This window comes from Miniopterus schreibersii (assembly GCF_964146895.1).
Source record: "Miniopterus schreibersii genome assembly, chromosome: 2".
In the NCBI taxonomy this organism is placed as follows: Eukaryota; Metazoa; Chordata; class Mammalia; order Chiroptera; family Miniopteridae; genus Miniopterus; species Miniopterus schreibersii.
Genome location: NC_138102.1, coordinates 144,332,589 through 144,359,091, shown reverse-complemented (window position 1 = coordinate 144,359,091; position 26,503 = coordinate 144,332,589). Strand labels below are relative to the sequence as shown.

The following is a 26,503-nucleotide window of genomic DNA, read 5'->3' as shown; positions in this document are numbered from 1 at the left end:
CTAAGGGCATGTGCCCCAAGGGCAGACATTAAAAAGGGGTAGAAACCTAAGTGTGGGCTACATGGTCTGTGGTTAAAGCAATCAGACTGCTTGTGTTAAAACCCAGGCTTTCCTTTTACTCCGTGCCTGTATCTTTTAGGATTGCATCATGCTGTAAGAAAGAGACAATGAAAAAAACCCCACAATTTGGAGGGGGTGGTTATTTTTTTCATGTAATGAAAAGTCAAAAGATAGGGAGTCCAGGGCCTGATGTGGCTCCAAATGCCATCGGGAAGCTGGGCTCCTTCTGCCCATCCTTTCTTAGCATACACTTCTTGCCTCCCGGCCACAAGATGGATGCCCCACCTCCAACATCAATTCCAAATTTCAAACAGAAAGAGGAAAGTCATAGGACTAGTTGAGTCTCCATCCCTTTTAAAAAGCTTTCCTGGTAGTCCCACCCAAACTCTGCTTACATCTCATTGGTTTGAATTGGCAAGAAAGGCTGGGAAATATATTTTTAATTGAGCACATTGCTGCCCCCAACAAAATCAGATTTGTATAAATAAGGAATATAAACTAGTATAGTGCTTGCAAGGAGAGAGGTGAAGACCAGATTTCAGGAAGGAGAAGGTGTGGGCAGGGGTGGGAAAAGAGAAGCAATGGCTCCTTGTTGCTCCTGACAAATATATCTTGCTTGACCAAACTTTAGTCAGGCTCCTGAACCTTCTCCTGGGCCCCTCTGTTCATTTATTGAAAAATCCAGTTCTAGCAAGAACTCCCCACCCTCCATATCTGATCACCTTCTAACCTGATGGCATTCCTCGACCTCCACCATCCCCCAGGTGAAGTCTGATCACCCTGGCCTGTCTTCAGCACGAATCCTATTAGGTCAGTTTAGCCAGAATTCCCCTTACCCCTGATGTCTCCTCTTAGTAATTCACACCCACTGACCTCACCCTGCTCCTAGCTATGAATTCCTACTTGCGCGTGTTGCATCCAGCCTTGAGCCCAATCGCCCTTTCCCACAGCAGGGCCCTGCTGCAGCGGTCCCTACAGCTATTGCCATGACCCCTTTGAATAAAGTCCGCCTCACTGTCTTCAACAACTGTCACGCAACAGTTTTTTCTTTAAGTCCCTGCGTCTTACTCTAAGGCTCAGTGCGGTGACTGTGCCCAGTGGTTGGCAGGTGGCTAGACAGACGCAGGGACTTGAGCCTTCCCCCGGCGAGAATGAGGAGAGAGGCGGAGGTGGCGGGGTCTCGGAGGCGTCCCGCCTCACTGCGCTGCCAAACAGGCCCCGCGTCCACTCCGCTGGGTCCTCTCCTCGCCCCAAGCATCACCTTCAGGAACTGCACCTGCTCAACGTCCGCCCTCGCCCCGCCTGCCGCAGGCTGAGCTCAGTCCGGTGGTGCCTGCAGAGGAACTCACCCTTGCGGTGCGTGCCTTTGGGCGCGGGGAGGCTGGGGGGCAGGGCAGGTCCCGCAGCCGGGTGAGAGCAGGATGACAGCACAGCCCCTGGGCTCAAAACAATCGCTGAGAATGGCTCTGGCCGCCGGAGCCCCCTCATGCCTCTCGGGCGGAGAGACATTCCGCTCCTGAAACTTGGCTGGAGCCTCTCCCAACACTTCTGGGGACCCGCGGAGCGCCGCGCGCTCTCTGCGCGGTTAACTCCCCCAGGCCGCGCGGGGCGCTGCTCTGCCCGCTCGCTGCGGCCCTCTAGCGGCGCCGCCTGCGGGGCCACGAAGAGCGCACGCGCGCGCACGCGGGCCTCCCGGGCCGGCTTATCATTCGGCGCCTGCGCACCGAGTGCGGGAAAGGTCCGGGGACCCGAGAGGCAGGTAAGCGGACTGAGTCGGGCAGGTGGCGGGGGTTGCCCAGGAAGGAATTGCTGGGGCTTCGCGCTTTGCAGGTCCAGGGACTTGGGCTTTCACTCCCCTCTGGGCGAGTGAGTTTCGCTTTTTGCCGGGGGGCGTGACCTGAGCCCGCCTCCCGGGCTGAGAGGCGAGTGGGGGGATCTCTAAGGCTTGTTATTAATTTGGGGTCCGCTCTTTGTTTAGGGAGGGTTTCTTGAGGAAGGCACAGAGTTTGCAGCAGCGGACAGGGAAGGGACAAAGCTAGACCAGATGGGAGCTGGGTGGGACGGTGAGGAGCTGGGCGGGTTGGCGGAGGCGACCCTGTTCTTCCTGCTGTGGGGAGGCGTAGGAGGGGGCTGGGAGCACTGCCACAAAGTGGCAGAAGTTGGTAGAAATTGTACAAGTGTCTGGGATCACGCTTAGGACAGCAATTTGGTCATTTTTGTGCTTTCACTTTTCTCATTGATACAGTTTCTTCTCCCCTTGTGCAGTGTGACTGTTAACATGCACTACCTTGACTCTTTGCATCCTAGGACATGACACAGGTGGCACATCCTGGCCATGGGGTCTCAGCATTCCACCTGTGCTCGCCCTCCTTCCTACAAGCGAAAGAGAGATGACAGAGAGGATATGCTGGATGATAGGGAGCAGGAAGAAGCCATTGCCCAGTTCCCATATGTGGAGTTCACTGGGCGGGACAGCATCACCTGTCTCACGTGTCAAGGGACAGGCTACATTCCAACAGGTGAGAATCTTTGATCATGGGAAGGATGATTTCCCAGTGAGAATCCCACGGTATCCACAGGGCTTCTGTCTCCCAGACAGAGCTTTTTTTCTAGGCGGTAATATCATTGTAGATGGTGCCCTGAACAGGAGCCAGCTTGGCTGATTTAATAAATTTGGGCAGGTTCAATGACTTCTCTTGGTTTCCTTATATTTGAAAGCCTTTCTTTTTTTCACTTCCACTCTTCTGTTCTTTGTTTCCTTGGTTTGGAACGTTTGGTTTTGTTAAAGAACAAAGATTCACTTGAGTAAATTGGAAGATCTAATTGACTTTAGTGAGCATTTCATAAATCGAGCAGCATCCCATTTAGCAAGTGTAGAGGAGCTGCAAGGAGCTGTGCAGTGTGGAAGGCTTTTATAGGCAGAAACTGGGTGGAACATGAAAGTTGTTAGCAAAAAAAGAAAGGATTATTTCAGTCAAAGGGGATTGTTTTGGGGGGTGAGGGGGGAGTTAATGGAAAGGGTCCACATGACAGATTATCCCATTGGTACTGGCCAGAAAATTCCAGACTGACTGGTTAAGATTATATTCCTGGAGAAGACTGAAACTGCAGTTAGGTCAGGTATTAAGTCTAGGTTCATTGTCATGGTTTTTAGCACAAGTGACTCCATTTTGGGCTTGTGGTTGTCTCCTAACAGTTTGCTGTACATTGTGGGATTTGTTGACAGGCACATTTCTTTATTGCTGTCACTTATAAGACTCGGAACAGCTTTGCTTAGTGGGAGGTAGGACACCACCTTGGAAGCTTCTGTTCAAGGAAGCAGATGTTGAATCATTAACAACCTAAGATCTGAACTATATGTATATCATGTGGAGAGAGAAAATCAAATGCTCAGGAGGTGGAGCCTGGATTAGGCGCAGAATCATGTACCACAAAGCTGGTTCTCAGAAAGTTGTAACAGCTTTGATAGTCACAGAGGTTTAGAGCAGTAAGAACCATCTACTCCAAAGCTTTCATATTAGAGGTAGGAGACAGTGGCCTAGAGGGGTGATGCCTTCCTCAAGGCCATGCAGGAAAGCCAGAACAAGATCCTAGATTTCTCAACTTCCACATCACTGCCCTGGCAGCACTGATAGATATTTTATAATTTGTGGCACTCTATAGATTTGCTTGTTTCTTGTTTGTTAGCCCAAAAATATGAAACTAGTGTCTTAGAAATGTCTAGTTCCAAACAAGTATATGTTGAGACAGGCTAATGTGCAGTGGGAAGGAAAGTACTACCAACACACAGGATTTATTTTACTAAAATAATTGTTTGGTTCTTTCATAGAGCAAGTAAATGAGTTGGTGGCTTTGATCCCACACAGTGATCAGAGATTGCGCCCTCAGAGAACGTGAGTTACCTGCCTCTCTCCTGTTAATACCTACTTCTACTCCTAGTCCCTTTTTATACATATGAGTGCTAGGTAACTTTTCTAAAACTTTTATCTATTCTTGTAAATTCATCTATTCTCTTTAATACTATTTGCTCAAGAAAGATATCTCTGCCCCCATCACCCTCTGGGGAGGGAAACTTGAAGCTAGAAACTTGAAGCTTGAAGGGAAGGAACTGAATTGGAAGGATTTGGAGAAGAGGGGTGTCATGGGAGGTGAAAAGAATGTTTCTGTCCACATAACTCCTCTCTTCAGCTTCCCTTCCCAGATTGCAAACAGCAAAGGCTTCTATCACTCCACTCATTCTTGCCTGGCTTATGGTTCCTAGACTGTTGTACTTACTTTCCTGTCCCTTCCCCGTCAGTCCTGGTTGTGCATTTAATCTTAACCAATTGGACCTTGATATCTGACTACCTGAGTTGGTCATATGCTTTGTCATTTGCAGTAAGCAGTATGTCCTTCTGTCTGTGCTGCTCTGTCTTCTGGCATTTGGTTTGGTGGCTTTCTTCCTGTTTCCACATTCAGTCCTTGTGGATGATGATGGCATCAGAGTAATGAAAGTCACGTTTAATAAGCAGGACTCCCTTGTAATCCTCGCCATCAAGGTAAGACTTAGGGCCCCCCTTCCTGGGTTGTGCACCTGCAAGTCTCAACCCAGGAAACTTAGTTGTTTCCTCACTTGCCCTGTTGCAGGTCACCCTGAAAATCAAGAACTCCAACTTCTACTCTGTGGCAGTGACCAGCTTGTCCAGCCAAGTTCAATACATGAACACAGTGGTTGGGTCAAATGTGACAACTAATGTCTCCCTTATTCCACCTCGGAGCGAGCAACTGGTATGCTGTTCTTTTAGGAATCTTGCCCCAAAGGCCTGAGAAGAGTGGGGGCTGTGGGAATGCTGTAGCCTCTCTCCTTTTCCTCTCATTTCCACTTGTAAGGACTGGTTGATGAGAGAGACCTGGCGGGCTCTGTAATCATGGAAAACTAAGGGGGAAAATTAGTTAGCATTTAAGTATTAAGGGAACAAAAGAATATGTAAAACAAAGAAATTTGGTACAAATCAAGAAGAGGCAGAAGGATAGTCTGAGGTCCACCAGCCTCTCAGAAGGGAAGAGGTAGGAAGAATTTGTTAGAACTCATCGTCTGTGTGAGGGACAGTCTTGGAGAAATGTTTGTATGTGATGGAAGGATGCTCCCAGGTCTTTGGATGCTGATGACAGTACTGTTCTGTGTCAATCTTGCTTGGCCACAGACCAACTCTGATGTTTTCCTTTCAGGTGAATTTTACCGTGCAGGCGGAGATGGGAGGATCATTTTCCTATGTATAGTAAGGACGCTTTTCTATGTTGCTCTCTGGATGAAAGGGATACAGAGTTGTGCTCAGTTGATTGGGACTAGTTCTGCCTTAAGTCCCAGCCTTTGGCCTATAGGTTCCCTAGCTTTGGCTGTCTTGAGATTTACTTGGAGGATGTGTTTTTTGATACTTGACTGAAGTTCTGGAGTATCTAAAAGAGAACATTAAGCCACCAGAAATATTTCCAAGCTCCAATATTTGTATGATAGGTTTGAAAAAACAAAAAGTATGGAGCGGAAGGGTGAAAAGACACTGTGGGGATTGGGAGCTGCTGAGCCAGGGCAGTGCTGAGGTCAGGAGAGTGTGGGGAAGGGGAGGCGCCCGACAGGGCTAACTGCTCCTCAGTTTGACAGTGTAACTCTGTGCTCTTTTGCTGATTCTTTTTTTTTTTTTAAACTAAACTGACTCCGTTTTTGCTGTTTGGTAGCTTCTTCTGCACATTGCCTGATATCCAGGTGCACAACATAGTGATCTTCATGAGGTACGTCACTCTCCTTCCTTCCTTCCTGTGCCATGGCCTTTGTGTTTGAGCCTGACCATCAGGCTGTGCGAGCTTGCCGCCTCTGCTCAGGAGATCCCGTGTGACCCACAGGGCAGGGCACCCAACCAGAGAGGGGATGCCCAGTGCCTTCAGGCACAGATACAGTGAACTCTCGGTGTCCTCTGGATGCCGTGTCCAAACCTCCTTCGCAAATCGCCAGACTCACAGCAAACAGTTAGATATATAATGTTTTCTGTGAAATGAGGTCTAGTTCTATGATCCATTTAGAGTCCTGATGAGACTAGTGAAGAACAAAAAGCTTCCTCAGGGTATAAGTACTGAGCATTTGGCCAGACTGACTTACTAGCCACACAAATTACCTATTGCATGTCACGGACCTTTAGGGGTACTCCTAGTACCATGACTGTTAAATTTGCAGATGACAAGGGTCTGCTGCAGACATTTGAAATAGGAGGCTATAGAGCAAGGTTTCCTAACCTCATCACTATTGACATTTTGGCCGTAACAGTAATTTGTTGTGGGTGCTTTCCTGTGCGTAGTAGGATATCTAACAGCATCTCTGGCCTCTATCCACCAGATGCTAGTAACACCACTTCCTCACCCCTCAGTTGTAACAACCCAAAATGTCTGCAGACATTGCCAGAAGTCTGCTGTGGGGTGAAACAGTCCCCAGTTGAGAACTGCTATGTAGAAAGTCACTTCATGGCACAGCATCTCTGTGGCTGTAGAAAGACTCTGGGTTCCTGGTTGCCTAACCATGAAGATATGTGTATGGGACATGTGGATACTGTTGCCTGAGCTTGCAATAAATTATTTAGGCAATTTTTCTTATTTCATCTCAAAAACAGAATTAATTCTTCATGGTTTCTTTTTCCTAGAACTTCAGTGAAGATTTCATACATTGGCCACATGACCCAGAGCTCCCTAGAGACACATCACTATGTGGATTGTGGAACAAATTCCTCAGCTGTTTAGAAACTGCTTTTGATTCTTCCATGGCAGCACCTGTCAGAAGAGACACCACATCTGTTCCCAGGGCCTGAGTTCCATACCCACCCCAGGTGGAAGAAGTAGAGGAGAAACGGGTTCTCTTAATCCCCAGCAAACACCCTCCTGCCACTTGGGAGGAAAACTCGCCCCAGTAGCACCATTTCTGTTTCTCCGAACCAGCAGAATCACTGCCCAGTACCGAGTCTATGCCCAGCAAATAGTAGGCACTCAAGGTTTGAAGAATTTAATTCAGATCTTTTCTGCTGTTCTTGGAGCATTATAAATGGAAAGCAGACCATGGTACTAGGTTATAAAACCATGGAGTGACATGGAGGTAGGACTGTTAGTGCAGCTACACAGCTGTCATCAGAACTTCATCTGCACAGAAGAGGCAGCAGGGAGGGAACATGTGAATCTGCTCCCAAATACCTAGGAACTTTGAAAAAAAGAAAAGCAAAACTTTTTTTCTTGTAGAAAGTTATCATTGTTTTTACCAAGAGTCTATGTGGGGCTTGATTTACCCTTCATCCATTGGCTGGAACATGGATGGGGGATTTGGTAGAAAAATAAACCCTGCTTTTGATTGATCTGCGTCTCCTTTGCTTGCCTGGATGCCTTAGTAGACACGTCTAGGGAACTGGAGACTAGTTGCCTGCTAAGTAGGTCAGCACAGGATGGGAAGGGAAGAGGAGGAACCCTGATGGTACCATCCCTGGTGGCTCCTGTCACAGAGAACAGCCTCAGCTTTCTCCATCTGCCTCTGGTGGTGACAGGCAGCCCTATTGCTTGCAGATTAGAGCACTTGATGTCCCCTGGAGGTGGGAAGAAGTAGGGCAGAGGTGCCTGAGGAATAACTCCACCCTCCCCCACCCCCCACTGACTGTAGTTCTGATTAAGGGCCTAGTTTGAGTTTGAAAGTTTCTTGAACTGACTCCAAGCTCTCAGCCACCAAAGAGTGAGCTCCAGCCCCACAATGGCAGAGAATCTAGTTGGGAAGGTTGAGTATTTGGGGTTCAGAACTCGGCTGAGGTGGCATCTGGAAGCCCTAACAGCAACAGGTGGTGACAGGATCTATATCAGTCCTCATTCCCATAGCTTGATCTTCAATACTTCAGTAACGATTTTGATGCTGAATCTTTTGACATTGAAACTAAGGCTAAATTTTGTGACTGTTTTGCTAACACTGACCATGAGTGAGTCCAAAACTGAGAGTTGAAAGCTGAGTTTCAGTGTTTCACTGGCTCCTTTAACAGTCTGTGTGATCACAGGAGTGATAACTGTAATTTTGGAAAAGCTACTCATATTTGTACTTAAGTTTTAATAATTCTTGTGACTGAGCCTCAATAGCATTTCTTGCTGCTTAGCATTATCTTTAAATCCAGCTGTGATATTCAAATGAAAGCACTTAATTGTTTTAAACAGAGCAGTAAGTCCCACCTCATAATGCTATGAATTTGTATACCTGTTTATACTCAGCCTCCCAAGCTGCACTGTGGGTTACTCTGCATAGTTGTGTTTTGCTTTCCTTCCGTTCTTAAACAAATGCATATGATTTGCTCTCAGCAACACCAAAATAGAAAAGGGAAGTGGCTGGCTTGGGTGTCACTGCCATCATCATTGTATTTCTAGTGGATTGAAATTTGTAAAGAATGTTTCTTAGAAATGAGGCTTCATCAGAGATCTCTTTTTCTCTGTAGCTTCTGGCTTGGCCTCTGCTGTGACCTCTTTCTTGCTCTCGGACTGCTTACACTGTGTCACTTGGTTGAAATCTCCACTTATTCATTCCAGAAAAGCATGTATTGAGCACCTGCTATATGCTAAGGATTGCATTTTCTGATGTGTTTTGTCCAGAGTCATAGCTAGAAGTTTAAAACATCATGACAAGCCTTTATACTCACCGGAACCCATCTCTTCCCCAACTCTAGTTACCCCAAAGCAGGATCCCAGCAATCTCCAGGGCAACTGTCTAGGAATTCTAAACCCAAGTATGAAGCAAATTACTAAAAGTATTGGCCTATTTATAAATGCTCTCCATGAATCCTGGGGTTCCCAAATATTTCCTCTGTGCAAAATAATCCTTATTCTTTGCCTTTATAAGTAAGATTTCATCACCTCAAGAGCACTCTTCAGATCTTCTGTTTCCTCACTTGTTTAGAGGAGAAACTATTTTCAGAAGTTGTTCTGTAATTTACCGAGGATCTAGGGCACTTGAGTAAGTCTTGACTGGAGCAGACTCCTGACTTCTAGTTAAAAGCCTTCAGGTACTTTCGTAGAGCTGAGGAAGCTCAAGAGAGGAAAAGTAACCTTACTGAGGCCTCACAATTAGTAAGCCAGGTCTGTTCACTCAGTCCTGCTGGGGTCAGGATTTTATATGAGGTTATTCTAACTGGAGAGAACTTTTGCCTTTCCTGGGGCATCAGGGATCACAGGAATTAGTACAAACCCGGTTATCTCACCTTCCTCTCTGGGCCACTTTGGGATAAGGGAGCAGCAGGGTGGTGCATTTCAACTTGACCCCTTACAGGCAAGGTTTTCTATTCCTCCACTTCTCTTCCCTTAAGTTCTTCCTCTGGTTCACTCCTCAATTACTATGCAACAGTTACTGTAATTTCTAGATTTTGCCAGGTGCCCAGGAAGTGCATGGGCTGCGAGGGATCACCTTGATCTCCTGGTGCATATGGGACTTATCTTTTTTTTTTTTTTAAATATATCTTTATTGATTTCTGAGAGAGGAAAGGAGAGGGAGAGAGAGATAGAAACATCAATGATGAGAGAGTCGCTGATCAGCTGCCTTCTGCACGCCCCCAACTGGGGACCAAGCCCGCAACCCGGGCATGTGCCCTGACTGGGAATTGAACCCTGATCACCTGGATCATAGGTCAATGCTCAACCGCTGAGCCACACCCTGCCGGGCTGGGACTTACCTTACAAAGGTCTGAGCTGCTGGCCACAATCTACTGCGCTGCTTTAGTAAGAAGCAGCAGCTCTGATGCCACTGTGGGAAGCAAAGTGAGCTAGGAAGCAGGATGGGCTCCTGGAGTGTGATTGACAGGTTCAAACCAAACTCAATTCTTCAGTTCCACCTGCTGTCTAAGGAAATATTTTAATAAGCATCTGTACACCTCACTGCTCTCCCATTAGCTCTCTTGATAAGATTGAAGGTTGTTTAAATTATGAACTAGCCCTGTCTAGTAGAGAAGGTGATAGCTTCCTCATTTTTGCCACACATACACATCATTGGAAAGCAAGGGACACCTGATGGTAGGGAGAAATGGGAGGCTGTCTATTCATCAGCCTGATGTAGGGAGGAAGTCCAAAGAAGCTTTAAGTGTAGTCCAGGAAATGTAGAATGGGGGCAGGGGAGCAGAGGTACAGGGGCAGGAAAGAGGAATAGGGGTGGGTTAAGCATTCAACACTCCCACCTCTCCTTGACCTAAAAGTCTTAGAAAAAGACACAAGTAGGTCATCAAGATTGCCTGATTGTGTGCACTTAGCATGGGCCCCCTCAGATTCTCTCCCCTCCCTTTCTCCCCTCCCCTTCTCCCCACTCCCTCTACACCCTACTCCCTCAGGAGTGGCTCCAATCTCTCCCATCCAGCAAGACGTAGCCCACACATTGTCCCATCCTGAGCTCAGAGCCTGTCACTTCTCTTGAACAAAGTCCTGTTCTGTGTTTACTCTCAAGAACAAGGCCATCCCTCTTTTGTGCCAAATCTTGGTCTCCCATCCCAGTCCACACCTGGGTTCCACACAGTGCCAAGGTTTTCAAAAAGAGGCAAGTTTGTGTTTGTGTGAGGTCACTTAACCAAGCAATGTGGCTTCAGTTCCCTCCCTTTGGTTGAAAAGTCAACAGAAGAAAACCTTAAGGTGGCTGGTCACTCCTATAGAATCAAGGACTAATGGAAAATAAAGAACAAAGCTCAAGTCAATATGTACTTTCCAATAATTTTTTTGTTTTTAATATCAATCGATGTTTTAAAAAATACAGAGGTGTTTGACACAGAATAGCACCATTGTGTAGGACACACAGTTCCTGTGCCCGGCACCTGAAGGGGGTCTTCTTGCCTGGGCTGGGGGGCAGTCACTCAGGGGGCGTTTGACTCACACCAGTTAGTTTCCTGCCTCTGCTTTGACCCAAAGGTCTTACAGGAAGACAATAAATAAATAGAACACCGAGATTTTATTTTGCAGTCTGCCCAGTTCAGGTCTCTTAGAAAGAAGGGAGAAAAGTCCAAACTGTGAAAGGATTGGAATGAATGGACATCAGGTCGGGTCAGCCATTCAGTGCAGAGTCCTAGAGTGACTGGGATTGGAAAGTACTTGGGTCCTTTGGGTTTGCAATGGATTGTGTTGTTTCTGGGTTCGGGTTTTTACAAGAAGCAGACAGGCCCTATGTCCACACCAAATTCCTGCTCGGGCCCTCCTATGTCCATGGGTGCAATGTCAATGATAGGGAGGCGCGAGGTCTTCTGTGACCGGTACTCGATCATAGTCTTGCCCCACTTACCGGTGTGTTTCTGGGGGAGATAGAGAGGAGACACTATTTAGTGGTTGTCTTACATTCCAATGCCAGCTGCCCGGGACCCCAAAACTTAGCATTCAGAACACAAAGAGCAAACCACACTTAGTGCTCCTTAGGCCTCTTCTTGGCTGGCCAGGACCCTCTCCACCTCCACTCCTGTCCTCACAGCAGGGCCTCTTCCACCCTGCCCTACTCCTCTCCCCGCTCCCCATAGTGAGCCCCCGCCTGTGATGCCCTCATCACTCCATCTCCCAGTCGGCCCATGCACATTACAGGTATTCTACAGTAGTCATTGGACACACTGGGTAAGGTCTTACTTCCCTGGAGCCAAGGGAGAACGGCACACACACCTCTCCCTCACCTGTCACTCTGCATGTCTTCTCTACATAACCCCTCACACTCATGCCTCTGATGAGCCCATCACTTAGGAACATAACACTTCTGGGGACCAAGCCTCCACCCACTCTAACCTGAGCCCTGGGCCCAGGCAGCTCATCTCTCTGGCAGCTCCCACCGGCCGACTCACCGTGCAGCCATCCTTCAGAACCGTATATGTGAACCTGCTGTTGCCCTCAGCCCGGATCTCCACGTCGTTGGAGCCCTGGATGAGCAGGGCCTTCTTGAGGTTGCCAGCTGCTTCGTCCAGGTAGGCGATGCTGTTCTTGCAGTGGTAAGTGATGTTCTGGGAGCCCTCGGTGGACAACAGGCGCAGGAAGGTCATCTGGACGTTGGCAGTGTTGGGAGCCAGGTTGTCATCTCCATAGCTGAACTGTTAGAGCAGAGAGCAGTGGTATGAGGCCCAGCAGTGGCATTCAGTGGGGCCAAGGGCTTCAGGGGCTGCCAAGTGTTCAGGGTTCAGAGGAGCTGAAGGGGCCTGGGGAGCAGGTCACTGGGAGGACATTTTTACTTCTAGGGTGTAAAGTAAGCCTCCAAGGAACTCTTCCTCCACCTCTAAATGGGAGAAATACTATTCCTCCTCTTCCTTCCTCTTAAGCCCCAAAGGAAACTGGTAAGAATGTGGGCAAGGTGCTAAAAACTTCCAGGGAGAGAAGAGAAAGATCTGAGGAGCCACTTCTGGCCTAGAGCAGCCAGGCTCTTACGTGGAAGCCGCCGTTGATGGTTTCTCCAAACCAGATGTGTTTCTTGTCTTTGCTCTTGCTGCTCCACCAGTTCTTCTTGGGGACATTCGCTGGGTTGGGGTAGACGCAGGTCTCACCAGTCTCCATGTTGCAGAAAACCTTCATGGCATCCAAGGTGCAGCCCTGGTTGGGGTCGATCCAGTAGTCTCCTACAGGGGGAGGAGACAACACCCTGTCAGGGCTCCGACAGGCACAGACACCCTCCCAAGAGGATCAGAGACAGAAAGGCCTATGGGGACACCAGGGGGAGAGGAGCAGGGTGTGAGGGCCACAGGTGGCCCAAGGCAGGGGAGACGGAGAGATCAGGGGCAAGGAGACCTGAATGGGAAAGTCTGGTGCTACATGGGGCTTGGACAGTAAGGCAGGAGCAGTGCCTGCCTGGTAGATGGAACTCTACCCTGAAGTCACTTCCACCATGTAGCCATGGCAGGAGAGGAGCCAGGCCTCAATTTCTCTGCTGTGAAATGGGGCAGCAACCATCTGCCAAACCCTTCCAGGCCTGCTTCTGCCTTGCACTAAAGGTTGCACCCTCCCTTGTTCTGAAGGGGTCATGCCCAGTGGGCTGCCTTCCCGCTCTCTGGGGCAGGGGTCCTGCTCTCCAGGCTCACCGCTCTTCCATTCGGGGTGGCAGAGTTTCAGGTCCCGGCAGGTGCGAGCAGGGTTCTTGCGAGAGCCCTCAGGGCTGCGGATACTCTCAATCTGGTTGTTGAGGGACTTGAGCGTGGCATCCACCTCGGCATCATGCTGCCTCAGGTTGCCAGCCGCCTGGTCGGCCCGCATGTACTGCATGGGATCAGGGCCTTTCTCTCTCCCACCTAAGCCAGCGAAGGCTGACATGTCAATGCCAGGGCCAGGGGGGCCTGGAGGGCCAGGGGGTCCAGGGTTTCCAGGAGGACCCTGCAGCAGGAAACAGAGAGATCAGCCAGGATTGTGGGGAGGTGCCCCTCCTGTGTCCATCCCACCTGTCAGAATGCAAGAGAGTGTTTTCTTCCAGGTGCCATGGGTGGGGGAGGGGTACAGCAGGCCAGGATCAAGAAAACTATAGCACCTTCCCAGTGTCTTCATTAGCCCTCTCTTCTTTTTTTACCAAACCAATCATGGCCCTTCGAACTTCCATGGAGACCCAGAATAAAGGATGCCATCACCATAGCTGCAGGCTGATGCCCCACAAGGCTGTTAGCACCAGAAAGCTCAAGCCTCCGGGATGCTGAGCACACCCCAGGGAGCAGGGAAGGAGTCAGGACACTTACAGCAGGGCCTGTTTCGCCTGAACGTCCACGGGGACCAGGAGGTCCAATGGGGCCAGGGATTCCATTAGCGCCATCTTTGCCAGAGGGACCAACAGGGCCAGGAGGACCCTGTAGGCCAGGGGAGAGAGAGGAGGGAGAGAATGGTCATCAGCAAAGGGAAGTTCAGGAGCAGCCGGGGCTGATTAGATGGCCATTCTGATAGTGCCAGCCACTCTGCTCCTAGTTCTCCACATTTCTTAGTCATAGAATTCCAAATGGGCTTCATGCTCTCCTGTCCACCTAAGCTCCTCTTTGTAAAATCCTGTTCCCCAGAGCTCCTCTCATGTTCATCCTACCTGTGGTCACAGGTGCTTTTCTGGCCACAGTCACACTGAGCGAGTCCTACCTCCGCTGCTGAGCCCAAGGCTTCCCCAGAAGCAGCCACACTTCCCTCCCAATCAGATGCCTGGCCAGCGCCCTGGCCCCACTCCGAGGAAGGGTTCACTCCATCCCACTTACTCTAGGGCCAGAAGGACCAGCAGGACCAGAAGCACCTTGGTCTCCAGAAGGACCCTGTGCAGAAGAAAGAGGCAAAGGTCACAGGTCAGCACAGACAGGGCCCCATCTTCCAGGATGGGTGGCACTCTTGAATATGTGTGTGTGTGTGTGTGTGCGTGTGCGTGTGTGTGTGTGTGCGTGCGTGTGCGTGTGTGTGTGTGTGCGTGTGTGTGCGTGCGTGTGCGTGTGTGCGTGTGCGTGTGTGCGTGTGTGCGTGTGTGTGTGTGTGTGGAGTTGGAGGAATAGCTATGTGTCCTACCCCGATTCCTATTCCATTTGCTCCTCCCTCCAACCCTGAGGAAGTCCGGGAAATTCCTTAGGATGATCCCAACTGGTCTTAGCAGCATAGGAAACTCCAGTGGGCTCCGAGCAGTGGGAGGCCTCAGGGAGCCAAGCACAGGCAGCAACACTCACAGGAGGGCCGGGAAGACCCTGCAGACCAGTGAAGCCACGGTGTCCCTTCAGTCCCCTCTCGCCAGCCTCTCCAGTTTCTCCTTTGTCACCTCGGGGGCCTTGAGGGCCCTGGGAACAAGACAGACAGACATAGGTTGGGTCGGGTCGGGCTGGGCAGGCGCCCTCTGCTGGCCTCACCTGAGCCAGGAGTCCCGGATCCCCAGGGCACCCTCTGCCCTCCCAGCCTGCCCCTGTTGGGGACCTAGCTCAAGACATTCAAATACTCACTGGGATTCCTCGGGCTCCAGCCGGTCCTGCGGGTCCCATGGGGCCTTGTGCACCCTGCAAGGAGAGAGCCAGAGCAGTGTCAGAGCAAGGCAGGAACAGGGACAGCCTCCTCTGCGTCTGCCCTCAGACTGGGCACCCAGACTGCTGCTCCCACGATACTCACAGCTTCTCCTCGGTCTCCCTGTTTGCCAGTTGGGCCGGCGGGGCCAGGAGAGCCGGGGGGCCCAGGGGCTCCAGGAGCACCCAAGGGACCAGTCTCACCACGATCACCCTATCAGGAAAGAGGTCTCAGGCTCAGAGAAGAATGTTCCAGAAGAGGCCAGGAAAGAAGGTCTGTTCAGACTGACACAAAACAATGACCCCAACCTGCTACTCCAGGCTGACCTATTAAGCCCGACAGAATGTCCTCCCGGCCCAACGGCCCACAGAGACTCCAGATACTTACCTTGACTCCAGCTGCACCATCTCTGCCAGGGGGCCCGTCAGCACCAGGGCTTCCCTGGGCAAAGGGAGATGATGCCATTAGAGCTGCCCCTACCCATCTCCCCCTCTGCTCCCCTGTGCCCCCTCAAAGCCCCAGGCTTGCTCTCTGTCTAGCTGACACTTGGGAGCCAAAGCTTCCCCACAGAGCTTCCTTCCACCCTCCTCCCCGCGCACCCATTTCTAAGTCTCTGTGCCCTCCTCCCCCATCACGGCCTTCCCACTGCACCCAGGTGCTCGAGCCTCTCCGCCACAGCCCATCCTGTCACCCCTTCTCCAGGGCAACAGGACTTGACCTGCCTGGCCTGGCACAGAGATGCACAGGGCTCCTCTTCCTAGTCAGGGCCACCCCACCATGGGTCCCACTACTCACCTCTCGTCCAGGTTCACCAGCAGGACCAGTAAGGCCAGGGGGACCCACAGGGCCAGGGGGACCTCGGTCTCCAGATGCACCAGGAGCTCCCTGCTTGCCAGGCTCACCCTGAGGGAACAATGACAATGACGATCAGTGGACTCTAAATGTGCCTGCCCTGGGGAAAGGGCTGATGAAGGGACAGTTCCGAGGGTGCTGTGTGAGTGGCAGCCTTAGGGTGGTGTTGCTGCTGCAGAGTCCAGGCCACTGCACCCAGAGATCTGAATGAAGAGCTTCCAGCCTGAGCCAGGCTGGGTCCAGCTCGCCCAGAGGAAGGGGCGCCCCTTACTCACCGATGGGCCAGGCAAGCCGGGAAAGCCTCTCTCACCACGCTGCCCGGGCAGACCAACTATGCCCCTCTGACCAGCCAGACCCTGGGGACCTGGAGGACCATCAGGACCCTAAGAGGAAAAGTGGGAGACAAGAACTTGAGAACTGACGCAGAGCTGCCCACCTACCCACACTGGTCTGGCTGCTAGCACTGCAGGGAGCAGCACCCTTCCTGCTCCAAGTATGTGCCTCTGCTCCGCTCCCCTCCCCGCACCCCCATGAACCCTGCTGCTCCCCTCCCCATACTCTATGCTCTCTGAGCTCAGAAACCTCTCATCCCCTTGGCCCTGGGCTGGCCCAGGCCTGACGAGGGACTTACAGAGGGACCATCATCTCCAGGCTCTCCCTTCTCGCCAGGGGCTCCGGCAGGACCTTGGAGGCCAGGATCACCAGCTCTGCCAGGGGGACCACTGTCTCCTCGAGCACCTTTGGGACCATCTTTTCCAGAAGGACCAGGGGGACCAGGGGGTCCAGGGTTGCCCTAGAAAGAGCAAATGCAGGAATTAAGGACTCAACTCACCCTTGTCCATCGGGGCTGCCAAAGCCACTGAGGGACCGTGAATAGCAGTTCCCCCTGGGGAAGGACAGCTAGACCTCCCCCTACTCCAGTCTCCCTCTTCCATCTTCTCTCCAACATGAGAGATCTGGGCAGCCAGCCTGGCTTCTCCAGCCCCTGCAAGCTTTGCTTTTTCTGATCTACTTGGAGACCCTCCTGCCTCTTTCCCTTCGGCCTCAATTCCCCCACCCACCTCATCCCCATTTCTCAGGGGCTCAACCCCAGCTCCTTTGTCCCCTAAGCCTGTGCACCCCCTCCCCCTACTCTTTTTGTGTTGCTGGTGAGCTGGGTGGCTTTTCCTGATCTCTCCTCCCTCCACTGCAAACTCCGAGGGCACAATGTATGACTTGTACAGGGCCAGGTGCACAGAGCAGGCGCAAGAAATGTGTGTCTGTGACAAAGGCAGTTATGCCAGCCCCATCCTGCCCACCAAGCCAGAAGTCTGAGGGCTCGAGCCCCAGCCAGCTGGTAATGTTGCCCACGGCCAACAAGAGGGCCACCCCTGCTCCCAGATGTCCACAAGGGGAATGGGCCCCCATGGCCAATTAGCTACTCCTCCCAGGAGAGGAAATGGGCACAGAGGGGTGAGCCTGGGCTCTCTGGGGCCCCATCAGGAGGACTAGGCAAGACTCGCAGCCCCTGCCTGTGCCTCACATACCCCAAGTAAAGAACCAGCCAGGAGCAGCACTTACATTGGAGCCTGGGGGTCCAACGCGACCAGCAGCTCCAGGGAATCCGGTGGCTCCCTGTGTGAAAAGAGGACAGCCCCTGAATCCCTCGGTCCCTCAGGAGGTCCAAGACTCTGAGAGGCCGGCGTGGAAAGGGGCATGGGACACCAGAGAGGGAAAAGGGAGTGGGGTCTGGCTACAGGATTGGGCAGCTGTAGCTTCTCTGCCCTGGGCTCCTGCAGGGGGCACTCAGCTGGGCACCTAGCACCCAGGGCTGGGTCTCCCAGATGGGCTGTGCACCAGCAGAGAGGGGCGCCCTCCCTTAGGATGGGCTCGGGCTGGAGCAGGAGCAGGTACGAGGAAGGAGGGGGTGAGTGAATCCCAGAACACCACAGTGCAGCCTCTGGGGCCAGGCTGTCTTTGTGAGGCCAGGGGTCAGGGTGTGAGAGAAGCTGCTGCACCCACCGCACTCTCCCCACCTGGGTCAGGGTGGGACCAGGGCCCTCACTCACCGGGGGGCCTTGAGCGCCTCGGGCTCCTTTAGGACCAGTCACACCAGTAGGACCCTGGGAAAGAAGAAGGGAGAGAGAGGTGAGGCCTGGTCACCGTGGGGGAAGGCCTGTCTGAGCCCCAACAGTGGGCTCCTGAGAGCTAGGTTTTCAAAGAAGCAGCTTTCTTAGCACTAAACTCACAGCCTAGAGAAGATGTCACAGGCCTGCCTGCCACCCCGGCCACCAGGTGATTAGTGTTCTAGGAGATCTCAGGGAGGAGAAGCCCATTAGGCATCCACAGAGCCAGTCACGTCTCCCCTGCCCCCTACCCCCAGGAGACTGGCTGCTCTGTCCAGGGCTGTGCACTCTCAGGGGGATGTAGCTGCACTCTGTGTCCATCCCCCAGCACCCCCACCACACACCCCACACCCACATGCAGGAAAATAAAAGCCAACTTAGCTACTGAAGCCTTTATCCCTAAGTACAAACTCTTCCCCACAGCCTTTCCCTCCTGTGGTGGCAGCAGCAGCAGGCTCCACAGTCTGCTGGGTGGAGGGTCCTAAACTCAGGTGGGGCATCCCCAGGCCTCTCAGCCATTCTCTGCCTGTCTATCCCTCACCCTGCCCTGTGGGAATGGTTCTTGGGGGAGCTCGGCACTACCCACCTGAGGCCCAGGAGCTCCAGAGGGGCCCTGAGGACCTGGGGCACCAGCGTCACCTTTCTGGCCGGCCTCTCCTTGCTCACCCTTGGCACCTGGCTGGCCGTCAGCACCCTGTCCCAGGAAGGAGGAAAGGAGTGATGAGTGAGGGGGCAAGCCAAATACTTGTGGTTCTTCCAAAAGGGCCAGAGACTCTGAGTGAGTATGTGTGCGTGTGTGTGTCCACCCTGGGCCTGAAAGTTGGGTCTAAGGATTGTTATATCAGTGTGCAGATGTCAAAGGAGAGGAGGAAAGTGACCATTCCTCTCTTTAAATTCTGTCCCTCCCTCCCCCACAGGCTGCAAGGTGTACTCAAGTGCTGGATGTGGAGCTGGCCTGAGTGGAGGGGGTGACAGGGAGGGTCCACCGGGGCACTCACGGGAGGACCAGCAAATCCAGCGGGTCCGGGAGGTCCAGTCTCTCCACGTTCGCCCTGTGAGAGAAGGGGGCCCAGGAGGGGTAAAGCCCCACTGCCTGCCTGCTCTATTCCCTCCTGCGAGCCCAGAGCACCTGCCGGCCCAACCCAGCCTCTTGCACTGCAACCCCAGAGAGAAGGCATCCGAAAGTAGCTTCAGGAAGTTCAGTCCTAAATAAAGGGACCCAGGTCAGAGAGCCTGTCTTGGTCAGAGGACCTAGTGACTCAAAGGCCCTCCACCCTGATCACATCATAGGGACAACGTGCCTTCTCCCTTTATATCTCATCTCTCCTCCCACCCCCAAACCCAAAGGGCAGGAGAGGAGCCAGTGCCAGGGACAGCAGGGCCAGGCAAAGAGCTTGGTCCCTTGCTCCCAGGGGCCTGAAGACATAGAGGCTCAGGGGGCAGATACTCACCGGGGCGCCACGAGCACCAGCTGTTCCCGCGGGACCAGGAGGGCCAACTTCTCCCTAAGGTTGGGAGGGGGGAGGGGTCAAAGTGAGGCCCTTTGGAGCAAAGTGCATCCAGAAACCCTGACAGTGAACAGGGGCTTGGGGTCCCCTGACCCACAGCCTTTCTCCTATTGACCTAACCACCACACCTGCACCCTCCTCAGGGCGGTTGCCTAATACACTTTCACCCCCAGGCCCTCTGCTCCACTCAACAGGGCACACGGCCAATGACTTTGCTTCTAAGACCCCATCCTTTACTCCTTGCAGCCCCTGGTAGGCAGGAGGGTGGCAATTGATGAGTGAGGAGAATAAATAACAGTCTCTGGCAAGATATGAGAAGGAGGCTCGATGGGGAAAAGGGAGCCAGGACTCACCTTCTCACCGTTGGCACCAGCTGGGCCAGGGGGCCCAATGGGACCTGTCAGACCCTGGGGAGAGAAAAGGCAGAGGTGAGGAAGGCAGGGAGAGTTGGTAGGGGACGTGGAGCCGAGCAGGGACTCTGGGATCCCACACTCAATAGACTTTGGTGTGCCCCCCTGGCCCCAGAACTCCCTCTCACCCTGTGGCCCTCAGTTTGGACAGGGAAGTCCCTGTGGTTGCCCAGCGCAGACAGCTGAGATAGGACGAGGGACTGCACACATGCATGGCCCCTCTCTTCCCTGAGTGCAGGGCTGGGGACCTACAGGGTCCCCTGCATCTGTCCCTACCTCCCGGTCCCCAAGAAGCCCACAACCAACATTCACTTACTCGTCCACCATCCTTCCCAGGGGCTCCCTCTGGGCCTTTCTCACCAACATCACCCTGCAGGAGACAGAAAATGGGCCACCTCAGCGGGCCATTCCAAGAAGCCCTTTGCCAGCTCAGTCTCACCCTGAATGGGCTACAGGAAGAGCTCAGACCCTGGCCAAGAGGGATTCGCTGCGGCCTAAGGGTGAGTGACAAGGAGTAACAGGAGTGAGATGGAGGGGAGGGTGGGGAAAGGATATCACTAAAAGGCAAGCAGAGACTTTGGGGGGCTCCAAGTTCCTCAAGACGGCAGCTGGGGACCTCACCCTGGGTGCTGTGGGAGAGGGAGTGAGTGCGGGGCAGGGAAGCATGGCTTTGCGGCAGGCACATCAGCCTGGTACTTACCCTGTCTCCCTTGGGCCCAGAAATACCAGCTGCTCCTCTCTCACCCGGCATCCCCTGCAGACCTGGAGGGCCCTGAGCCCCAGGGGGACCAGCTGGGCCAGATGCACCCTAGGGTGTGGGGGAGAGAAAAAGTCTGTGGTGGGCAGCACCCTCCAGGGACCCCAGTGCCCAGGTGCCCCTTCCCTTCTCTTCCTCCTCTGCTCAGACCTTCTATGTCATCTTCCACCCCTCCCTCTTTCCCTTCCCCTTCCCCTTCCCTTTCCCCTTCCCCTTGCCTTCCCCCTTCCCCTTCCCCTTCCCCTTCCCCTTCCCCTTCCCCTTCCCCTTCCTCCCTCAGCAGGCCTCCCAGGCCAGCCCAGAGGACCCCTGCCAGCAGGACCAGCCTCACTTACTTTGGGACCATCAGTGCCGGGAGTGCCGGGGAGGCCACGGGGACCCTGGAGGCCCTGGGCACCTGGAGAGCCACGTTCACCTGGGAAACCTCGTTCACCCTGCGGCAGAGACACCAAGGAGCAATTAGGCAAGAGATGGGGTAGAAGCCCAGGGAGAAGCAGGGAAGTGGGGAGCAGAGTGGAAACCAAGGACTCCAGGCAGCAGTACTGCTGTGAGGTGCTGGCAGACTGCACAGGGAGACAGCAGGCCCAAGGACACCACCAGGAATGGTCAGCAGGACACTCACTCTGGGACCCACAAGGCCGGGGGCTCCAGCTTCACCGGGAACGCCCTGGAGAACAAGAAGGATGCTTGAGTGAAAACTTTTATGTCTGAGCCCTGCCTGGGCATCCCTCCCCTGAGGTCAAACTGTCATTTTGGGGAGCTGGATTTGGTCCCAGCTATCCCGGGCCTCATGGGGCTCCTCCTGCTCCCCTGCCCTTGTCTCTTGGGCATCAGAAGAGATCTTTCCATCTAAGCAGTTTGCAGATTCAAAGAGCCCCATACTCACCTGGTCACCTGGTTTTCCACCTTCACCTGGGGGACCAGGAGGGCCAGGAAGGCCCTAGAAATCAAAGTGACAAGCATTAGCAAAAGGGTGAGTTCGCTGCCCCTACCCTTCAGGGAGACCCAGCACAGAGCGAGGTTGAGGGTGCAGGGAAACCTCATTCCCTGAGTCCCCCTTGAGGGGGTGGACCCTCCACCCACGGTGCCTGCTGCTGCCCACTGAGCCCTGCGCGTGGAAGAGAAAGCCTGGTTCAGCTGCCTACCTGGAAACCAGATGGTCCAGGAGCACCCTGCTCGCCTCGTTCACCAGAAGGTCCCTGCAGAGGAAACAACAGTGAACTGAGCCAGCACCCCAGAGCACCAGAGAGCCTCAGCTAGAGCCCTGGGGGTGGCCACAGGAGGCAAGAGAGACTGCTTCCTGCACATCCCAAGCACGTTATGTGTGCCTGTATGCCTCGCTGTTCTCACACCAAGGACAACCAGGGCGGGGTCCACACTGCCTCCTCAGGGTGGGATACCCCACGTCAGGTCAGGGTTGGCCTGGTATCCTGGATCACCCCAGATCCACATCTGTCAGTTCCATTACTGAGTGGGCCTGAGGTCCCCCCGTCTCCACCCCACAAAGCCCCCGTTCACAGGGCCACCTGGAGTAGCTCTGCAGGTACTTACAGCAGGTCCAGGGGGGCCTGCAGCACCTGTCTCACCATCTTTGCCAGGAAGACCCTAGAGGGAGAGAGAAGGGTGATGTAATGACACACTTCCTCAGTTCTGCAGACCCAGCACTGGGCAGGTACTTTGTGGCCTAGAGTTCCCACCCTCCACTATCCCGCATTGGAACTCCTTGTCCATGCCTCCCCTTCTTCCCATGGCCCCTCATTTCCCCCCAGTCTTTCTCAGCACACGGGTATTCCGTCTCCCTGGGTGCTGACTGACAGCAACTAGAAGTCCCTCTGTGGGAATTCCTGAAGTGTCCAGAGCAGATGGGCTTGACCACAGAAAGCCACCATGCTAAGTAGGGGTCCCAAGAGCATGCTGCAGGGATGCCTCTCCCTCATGAGTGTCCAGCCAACACCAAGCCTCAGCAGTGGGGTAGGAACTTACTCTCAGACCAGGAGCACCAGGCAGTCCTTTCTCACCAGCTTTCCCAGGCTCGCCCTGGAGGAGAGAGTACAGGACTGTGAGATGGATGGCTTAGGTGGGAGTGGAGGGTAGAGCAGGCTGGGGAGACTGAGGCTTGGGGCCTGATGGGCAGCAAAGGCCAGAGCCCAAAATAAGCACCTTCTCTTACGCTCAGAGGTATGAACTGGGAGCACTGCCCATGGAACAATGTCATGGCTGAGAGGTCTCAGGCTCTAGGAACCCCGGGTTTCCCCAGATCACATATACTCCTGCAGGATATGAAGGCCTGAGCTACCCATGGTGCCAGGGACCTGCTCAGCCCTGCCCTTCAGTTAACTCTATTCAGGAGCCAGCCCTCTTCCCAGGGAGGTAGATAGCACCGTGTGGAAGGAAATGGAAGGGCAGACTATTACTTACATTGGCACCTTTGGGGCCAGGGAAACCCATGACACCTGGCTGCCCACGAGCCCCCTGAGGACCTGGAGGTCCAGGGCGACCATCTTCACCAGGGGCTCCCTGAAAGAGAGAATACCTTTCTCAGAACAGATACTCTGACCACATTCACCCATCCAATATCTACTAATGCCTACTATGTGGCAGGCACAGGACTAGACACGGGCCAGACACAGCATGTGCGATTGACCAAGGTAGCTCCAGAAGCCCACATCACACAATTGACCCCATCAGTGACAAGGCACTGCTTAGCTCCGAAGTTTTCTTTTGAAAGTGCATACCAGGCTATGTCCTTCCCCAAGGGAAGGCCCAAGCACACAAGGGGTGACATTTTCAGACCTCACAGCCACTGCACAAGCCACACCTGACCCCAGCACCTGCCATCGGCCCCCTCCTCAATTCTCAAAATTCACAGGCCGTCCCACCCGCTTCCCCAAGGATACCCCCCAACCCCTCCCAACAAAATAGATAATGGACTTACAGAAGGACCAACTTTGCCTTGAGGACCAGCATCACCAGGACGGCCAGTGAGACCCTTTGTTCAGAAGAGAGAAGAAGATAGGAGTCAGAGCAAGTCCCAGGACCTCCCAATCCTGGCAGCACCAGGTTGACGGGAACAAGTGGGGAAGGGCATCCTGCTCAGAGTCTGAAGCCAAGGGCAAAAGCATCTGGTACTTACCCGGGCTCCAGGAAGGCCAGGCTCTCCGGGGCGGCCAGGGTCACCATTGGCTCCCTTGGGGCCAGCAAGGCCACTGGGGCCTCGCTCTCCAGGGGCTCCCTATACAAGAAGAGGCAGGGAGTCAGCAGGAGGCCATTAGACTGGGGATGCAGGAAGGGACCCCAGCCCCTCTTCCCCGACTCACCTTGGGACCTGCCAGACCATCTTGACCAGGGAAACCACGGTTGCCAGGAGCACCCTAGGAAGAAGTAGAGAGGAAAAGCACTGAATTGAATGGCCCCTGATCAACTGTGGCTGCAGAGAGCCTAGCCAGGACTCATCCCACCCACCACAGCTTCTATGGAACAGTAGCTACAGCTTGCAAGATTCTGAAAGATTAACTTTTGGGGCTTGTCTCCACCTCTCTGGGAAGGAGCTCAAACTATTTCATGTCATCCTGGGAGTGGGAGACACAAATTAGGAGAAGGGAGCCCTATTCCCATGGCGTTGGGTGGAAGAAAGGGAAATGTGATATTCAGAAGGTCACAGGACCTGGGAAGAGCACAGAACCGCAAGGACTTGACTTCTTGAGGTCGCACCCCAATGCAAGCAGGGACTCCTGGCCCACTTACTCTTTCTCCAGGGGGGCCGATGGGCCCAGCGCCACCAGGCTCTCCTCGGGCGCCTCTTTTGCCTTCTTCACCAGCAGGACCAGGGGCTCCTTGGGGGCCTGCGGGGCCCTGAGAACCAACACAGCAGAGAGATGGGGTGAGCCCTCACCTGGCCCTAGGCAGGCACTGACTGGCGTATGGAGGAAATGGCCTTGACTGTTGTTTCAGGGCCAGGGGCCTTGGGGAAGGGAGACCTAAAGGATCAGCCATGGAAGAGCAGAAGTGGCCCAGGGGAGACAGAGGGTGTAAAGGTCAAACTGGTCAAACTGGTCCAGCCAAAGATGAGGACCAAAGCTGCAACATCTTCTCAACCTTGTTACATCCCCTCCTCTGGGCACAGCCTGAGAGGCTCCAGGTGAGGGGCTGGGGCACAGGGATGGTGGGCAGTGGGCAGGGGGATGGCCCTGGGCCCCAGAGAACAGCGGCATGGAAAGGCGAGGCTGACGGGCAGATACTCACAGGTTCTCCCTTGGGGCCTTGTTCACCTTTGAAGCCAGCAATACCAGGCTCACCCTGAACAAAAGAGAGAGGCAGGTTCTCACACTGGGCTCTCTCCCCAGACCCTGCCCCCACCTCCAGAAACCCTTAAAGGCACCCGCCAAAGGCCCCCAGTTCCTGCTGGGAAGGAGGGAGTGTGCGGTCTGAATGCAGGCTATCAGTAGAACTTGGGATTCACTCCAGGCTCTTACCGTCTGACCTTTCGGGCCCAAAGGACCAGTTGCACCTTGAGGGCCAGGAGGACCCCGGGGCCCAGGGAAGCCGGGAGCACCAGCAATGCCAGGAGCACCCTGTCAGTGTGAGCAGAAGAGAAGGGCATCAGGAGAGGGTATGAGGGAGGACCACCCCACCTGAAGGAGCCAAGTTCATAGGCAACACTCACAGCAGATCCTTTGGCTCCAGGAATTCCATCTGTTCCGGGGTTACCCTGAAAAAGAAGACAAGGTCATTATAAAATAAGCAGCAAAGAATAAATCCCAGCCCTCCCAGGCCGCAGGTCCCAGGGCTGGGCTAGCAGCTGCCCTTTCAGGGCACCGTCCTGCTGATGCTGCAAGGACAGGACTGGGGATGGAGGGAGAACCCTCTGTAGAGGTTGGGATGGGGCAGCAGGCACTGGGTCAGAATGGAAGTTTGGTGTTGGGGCTCCACTTCCCTCACAGCTAAGCACAGAGTCAAGAGTGCCAGGGCCACAGTCCCCAGGCCCTTCAGGCTAAAGAGAAGAAGCACTTACAGAGGCGCCAGCCGGTCCGGGGGACCCAGGAGTGCCAGGTTCACCGCGAGGACCTTGAGCGCCTTCAGGACCACGAGCACCGGTGGGACCAGCTTCTCCCTGGAAAAGATGGAGGGATGGAATGAGAAGACAGGGGACACAGACCTCTTGAGGACCAGCAACAGTTTAGGGCCAGCTGTACCCATGCACCAAACAGCTGAGTCACGTGTGGACGTCCACCCTGCACTCAAGCATCAGGTCGCCTGACCAAGCTCCCCGGCCTGGTGGCTTCCTCCCCTGCCTGTCTATCACCATCTCCCCTGGATGCTGTGAACCACAAGCAAATGCACAGTTACATGCTATGGCAATGGGCGACATGTGGGTCCCATCAGCACCCATTGGAAAGTCTGTGCTGGGGGGATCCCGCCATCCTACTGTTGTGGATGATGGACAGATGGCTGAGACGGGGCAGCTCCTCTATCTCCGAGTTCCACCTATTTTTGTCTGTTATTGAGGGGATGGAGGCCCTGGGCCACCGCGGCTGAGGGCACTGCTCCACTGGTACTGGCCGATGTGCAGGCACTGCTGCCCCAGGCTCAGGGCAGGGCCCATGAGAACAGAAAGCAGGGCCAATGCGAGCCGGGACAGCGCCCACGCTCCTCCTCTGCTCAGACTACAAGCCAGTTCTCCTGGGGCTTCTGGCAGCCCCCACCCCCAAAACGGCCTCTGCTTTTACTTTCATTTTTTCCTGAAAGTTGCAACTGGCTGAGATCTGGGCTCTCTGGAAGGCAGAGTCCCTGGGGAGGGCTGCTGACCTGGAGGGAAGGCAGAGCCTCCTCAGGTTTCTTCTCATAACA

At 53.8% G+C, this 26,503-nt stretch overlaps 2 protein-coding genes across 4 annotated transcripts in view; one reads left to right on the top strand and one right to left on the bottom strand.

Annotated features, from left to right (window-relative positions):
* Window positions 1–1,624: 1,624 nt before the first annotated feature.
* Window positions 1,625–7,424, top strand: TMEM106C (transmembrane protein 106C). 2 transcript variants are annotated; one of them, XM_081129807.1, is made up of 8 exons: window positions 1,625–1,819; window positions 2,368–2,579; window positions 3,890–3,953; window positions 4,439–4,598; window positions 4,687–4,827; window positions 5,269–5,318; window positions 5,773–5,826; window positions 6,726–7,424. In XM_081129807.1, exons 2-8 carry the CDS (start codon window positions 2,396–2,398, stop codon window positions 6,820–6,822), a joined length of 750 nt encoding a protein of 249 aa, XP_080985933.1. In that variant the 5' UTR covers window positions 1,625–1,819; window positions 2,368–2,395; the 3' UTR covers window positions 6,823–7,424. The 2 variants fall into 2 exon arrangements, with proteins under 2 accessions (XP_080985933.1, XP_080985934.1); XM_081129808.1 differs by having other exon boundaries at window positions 1,813–1,926.
* Window positions 7,425–10,770: 3,346 nt separating this feature from the next.
* Window positions 10,771–26,503, bottom strand: part of COL2A1 (collagen type II alpha 1 chain) — a 31,193-nt gene continuing 15,460 nt past the window's right edge. For both annotated transcript variants that reach the window (XM_081129518.1, XM_081129519.1), the window contains 36 exons: window positions 25,668–25,766; window positions 25,320–25,364; window positions 25,129–25,227; window positions 24,899–24,952; window positions 24,401–24,508; window positions 23,974–24,027; window positions 23,790–23,888; window positions 23,592–23,645; window positions 23,075–23,173; window positions 22,640–22,693; window positions 22,208–22,261; window positions 21,802–21,855; window positions 21,543–21,596; window positions 21,279–21,323; window positions 20,992–21,090; window positions 20,600–20,707; window positions 20,216–20,269; window positions 19,843–19,896; window positions 19,433–19,486; window positions 18,980–19,033; window positions 18,568–18,675; window positions 17,925–17,978; window positions 17,437–17,490; window positions 16,508–16,669; window positions 16,152–16,259; window positions 15,820–15,927; window positions 15,412–15,465; window positions 15,130–15,237; window positions 14,967–15,020; window positions 14,700–14,807; window positions 14,247–14,300; window positions 13,749–13,856; window positions 13,107–13,395; window positions 12,460–12,647; window positions 11,886–12,128; window positions 10,771–11,354 (listed from right to left, as the gene is read on the bottom strand). In XM_081129518.1, the coding sequence (XP_080985644.1) occupies window positions 11,208–11,354; window positions 11,886–12,128; window positions 12,460–12,647; window positions 13,107–13,395; window positions 13,749–13,856; window positions 14,247–14,300; window positions 14,700–14,807; window positions 14,967–15,020; window positions 15,130–15,237; window positions 15,412–15,465; window positions 15,820–15,927; window positions 16,152–16,259; window positions 16,508–16,669; window positions 17,437–17,490; window positions 17,925–17,978; window positions 18,568–18,675; window positions 18,980–19,033; window positions 19,433–19,486; window positions 19,843–19,896; window positions 20,216–20,269; window positions 20,600–20,707; window positions 20,992–21,090; window positions 21,279–21,323; window positions 21,543–21,596; window positions 21,802–21,855; window positions 22,208–22,261; window positions 22,640–22,693; window positions 23,075–23,173; window positions 23,592–23,645; window positions 23,790–23,888; window positions 23,974–24,027; window positions 24,401–24,508; window positions 24,899–24,952; window positions 25,129–25,227; window positions 25,320–25,364; window positions 25,668–25,766 (3,342 nt within the window). In that variant the 3' untranslated portion in view covers window positions 10,771–11,207. The remainder of the gene's footprint in view (window positions 11,355–11,885; window positions 12,129–12,459; window positions 12,648–13,106; window positions 13,396–13,748; window positions 13,857–14,246; window positions 14,301–14,699; window positions 14,808–14,966; window positions 15,021–15,129; window positions 15,238–15,411; window positions 15,466–15,819; window positions 15,928–16,151; window positions 16,260–16,507; window positions 16,670–17,436; window positions 17,491–17,924; window positions 17,979–18,567; window positions 18,676–18,979; window positions 19,034–19,432; window positions 19,487–19,842; window positions 19,897–20,215; window positions 20,270–20,599; window positions 20,708–20,991; window positions 21,091–21,278; window positions 21,324–21,542; window positions 21,597–21,801; window positions 21,856–22,207; window positions 22,262–22,639; window positions 22,694–23,074; window positions 23,174–23,591; window positions 23,646–23,789; window positions 23,889–23,973; window positions 24,028–24,400; window positions 24,509–24,898; window positions 24,953–25,128; window positions 25,228–25,319; window positions 25,365–25,667; window positions 25,767–26,503) is intronic.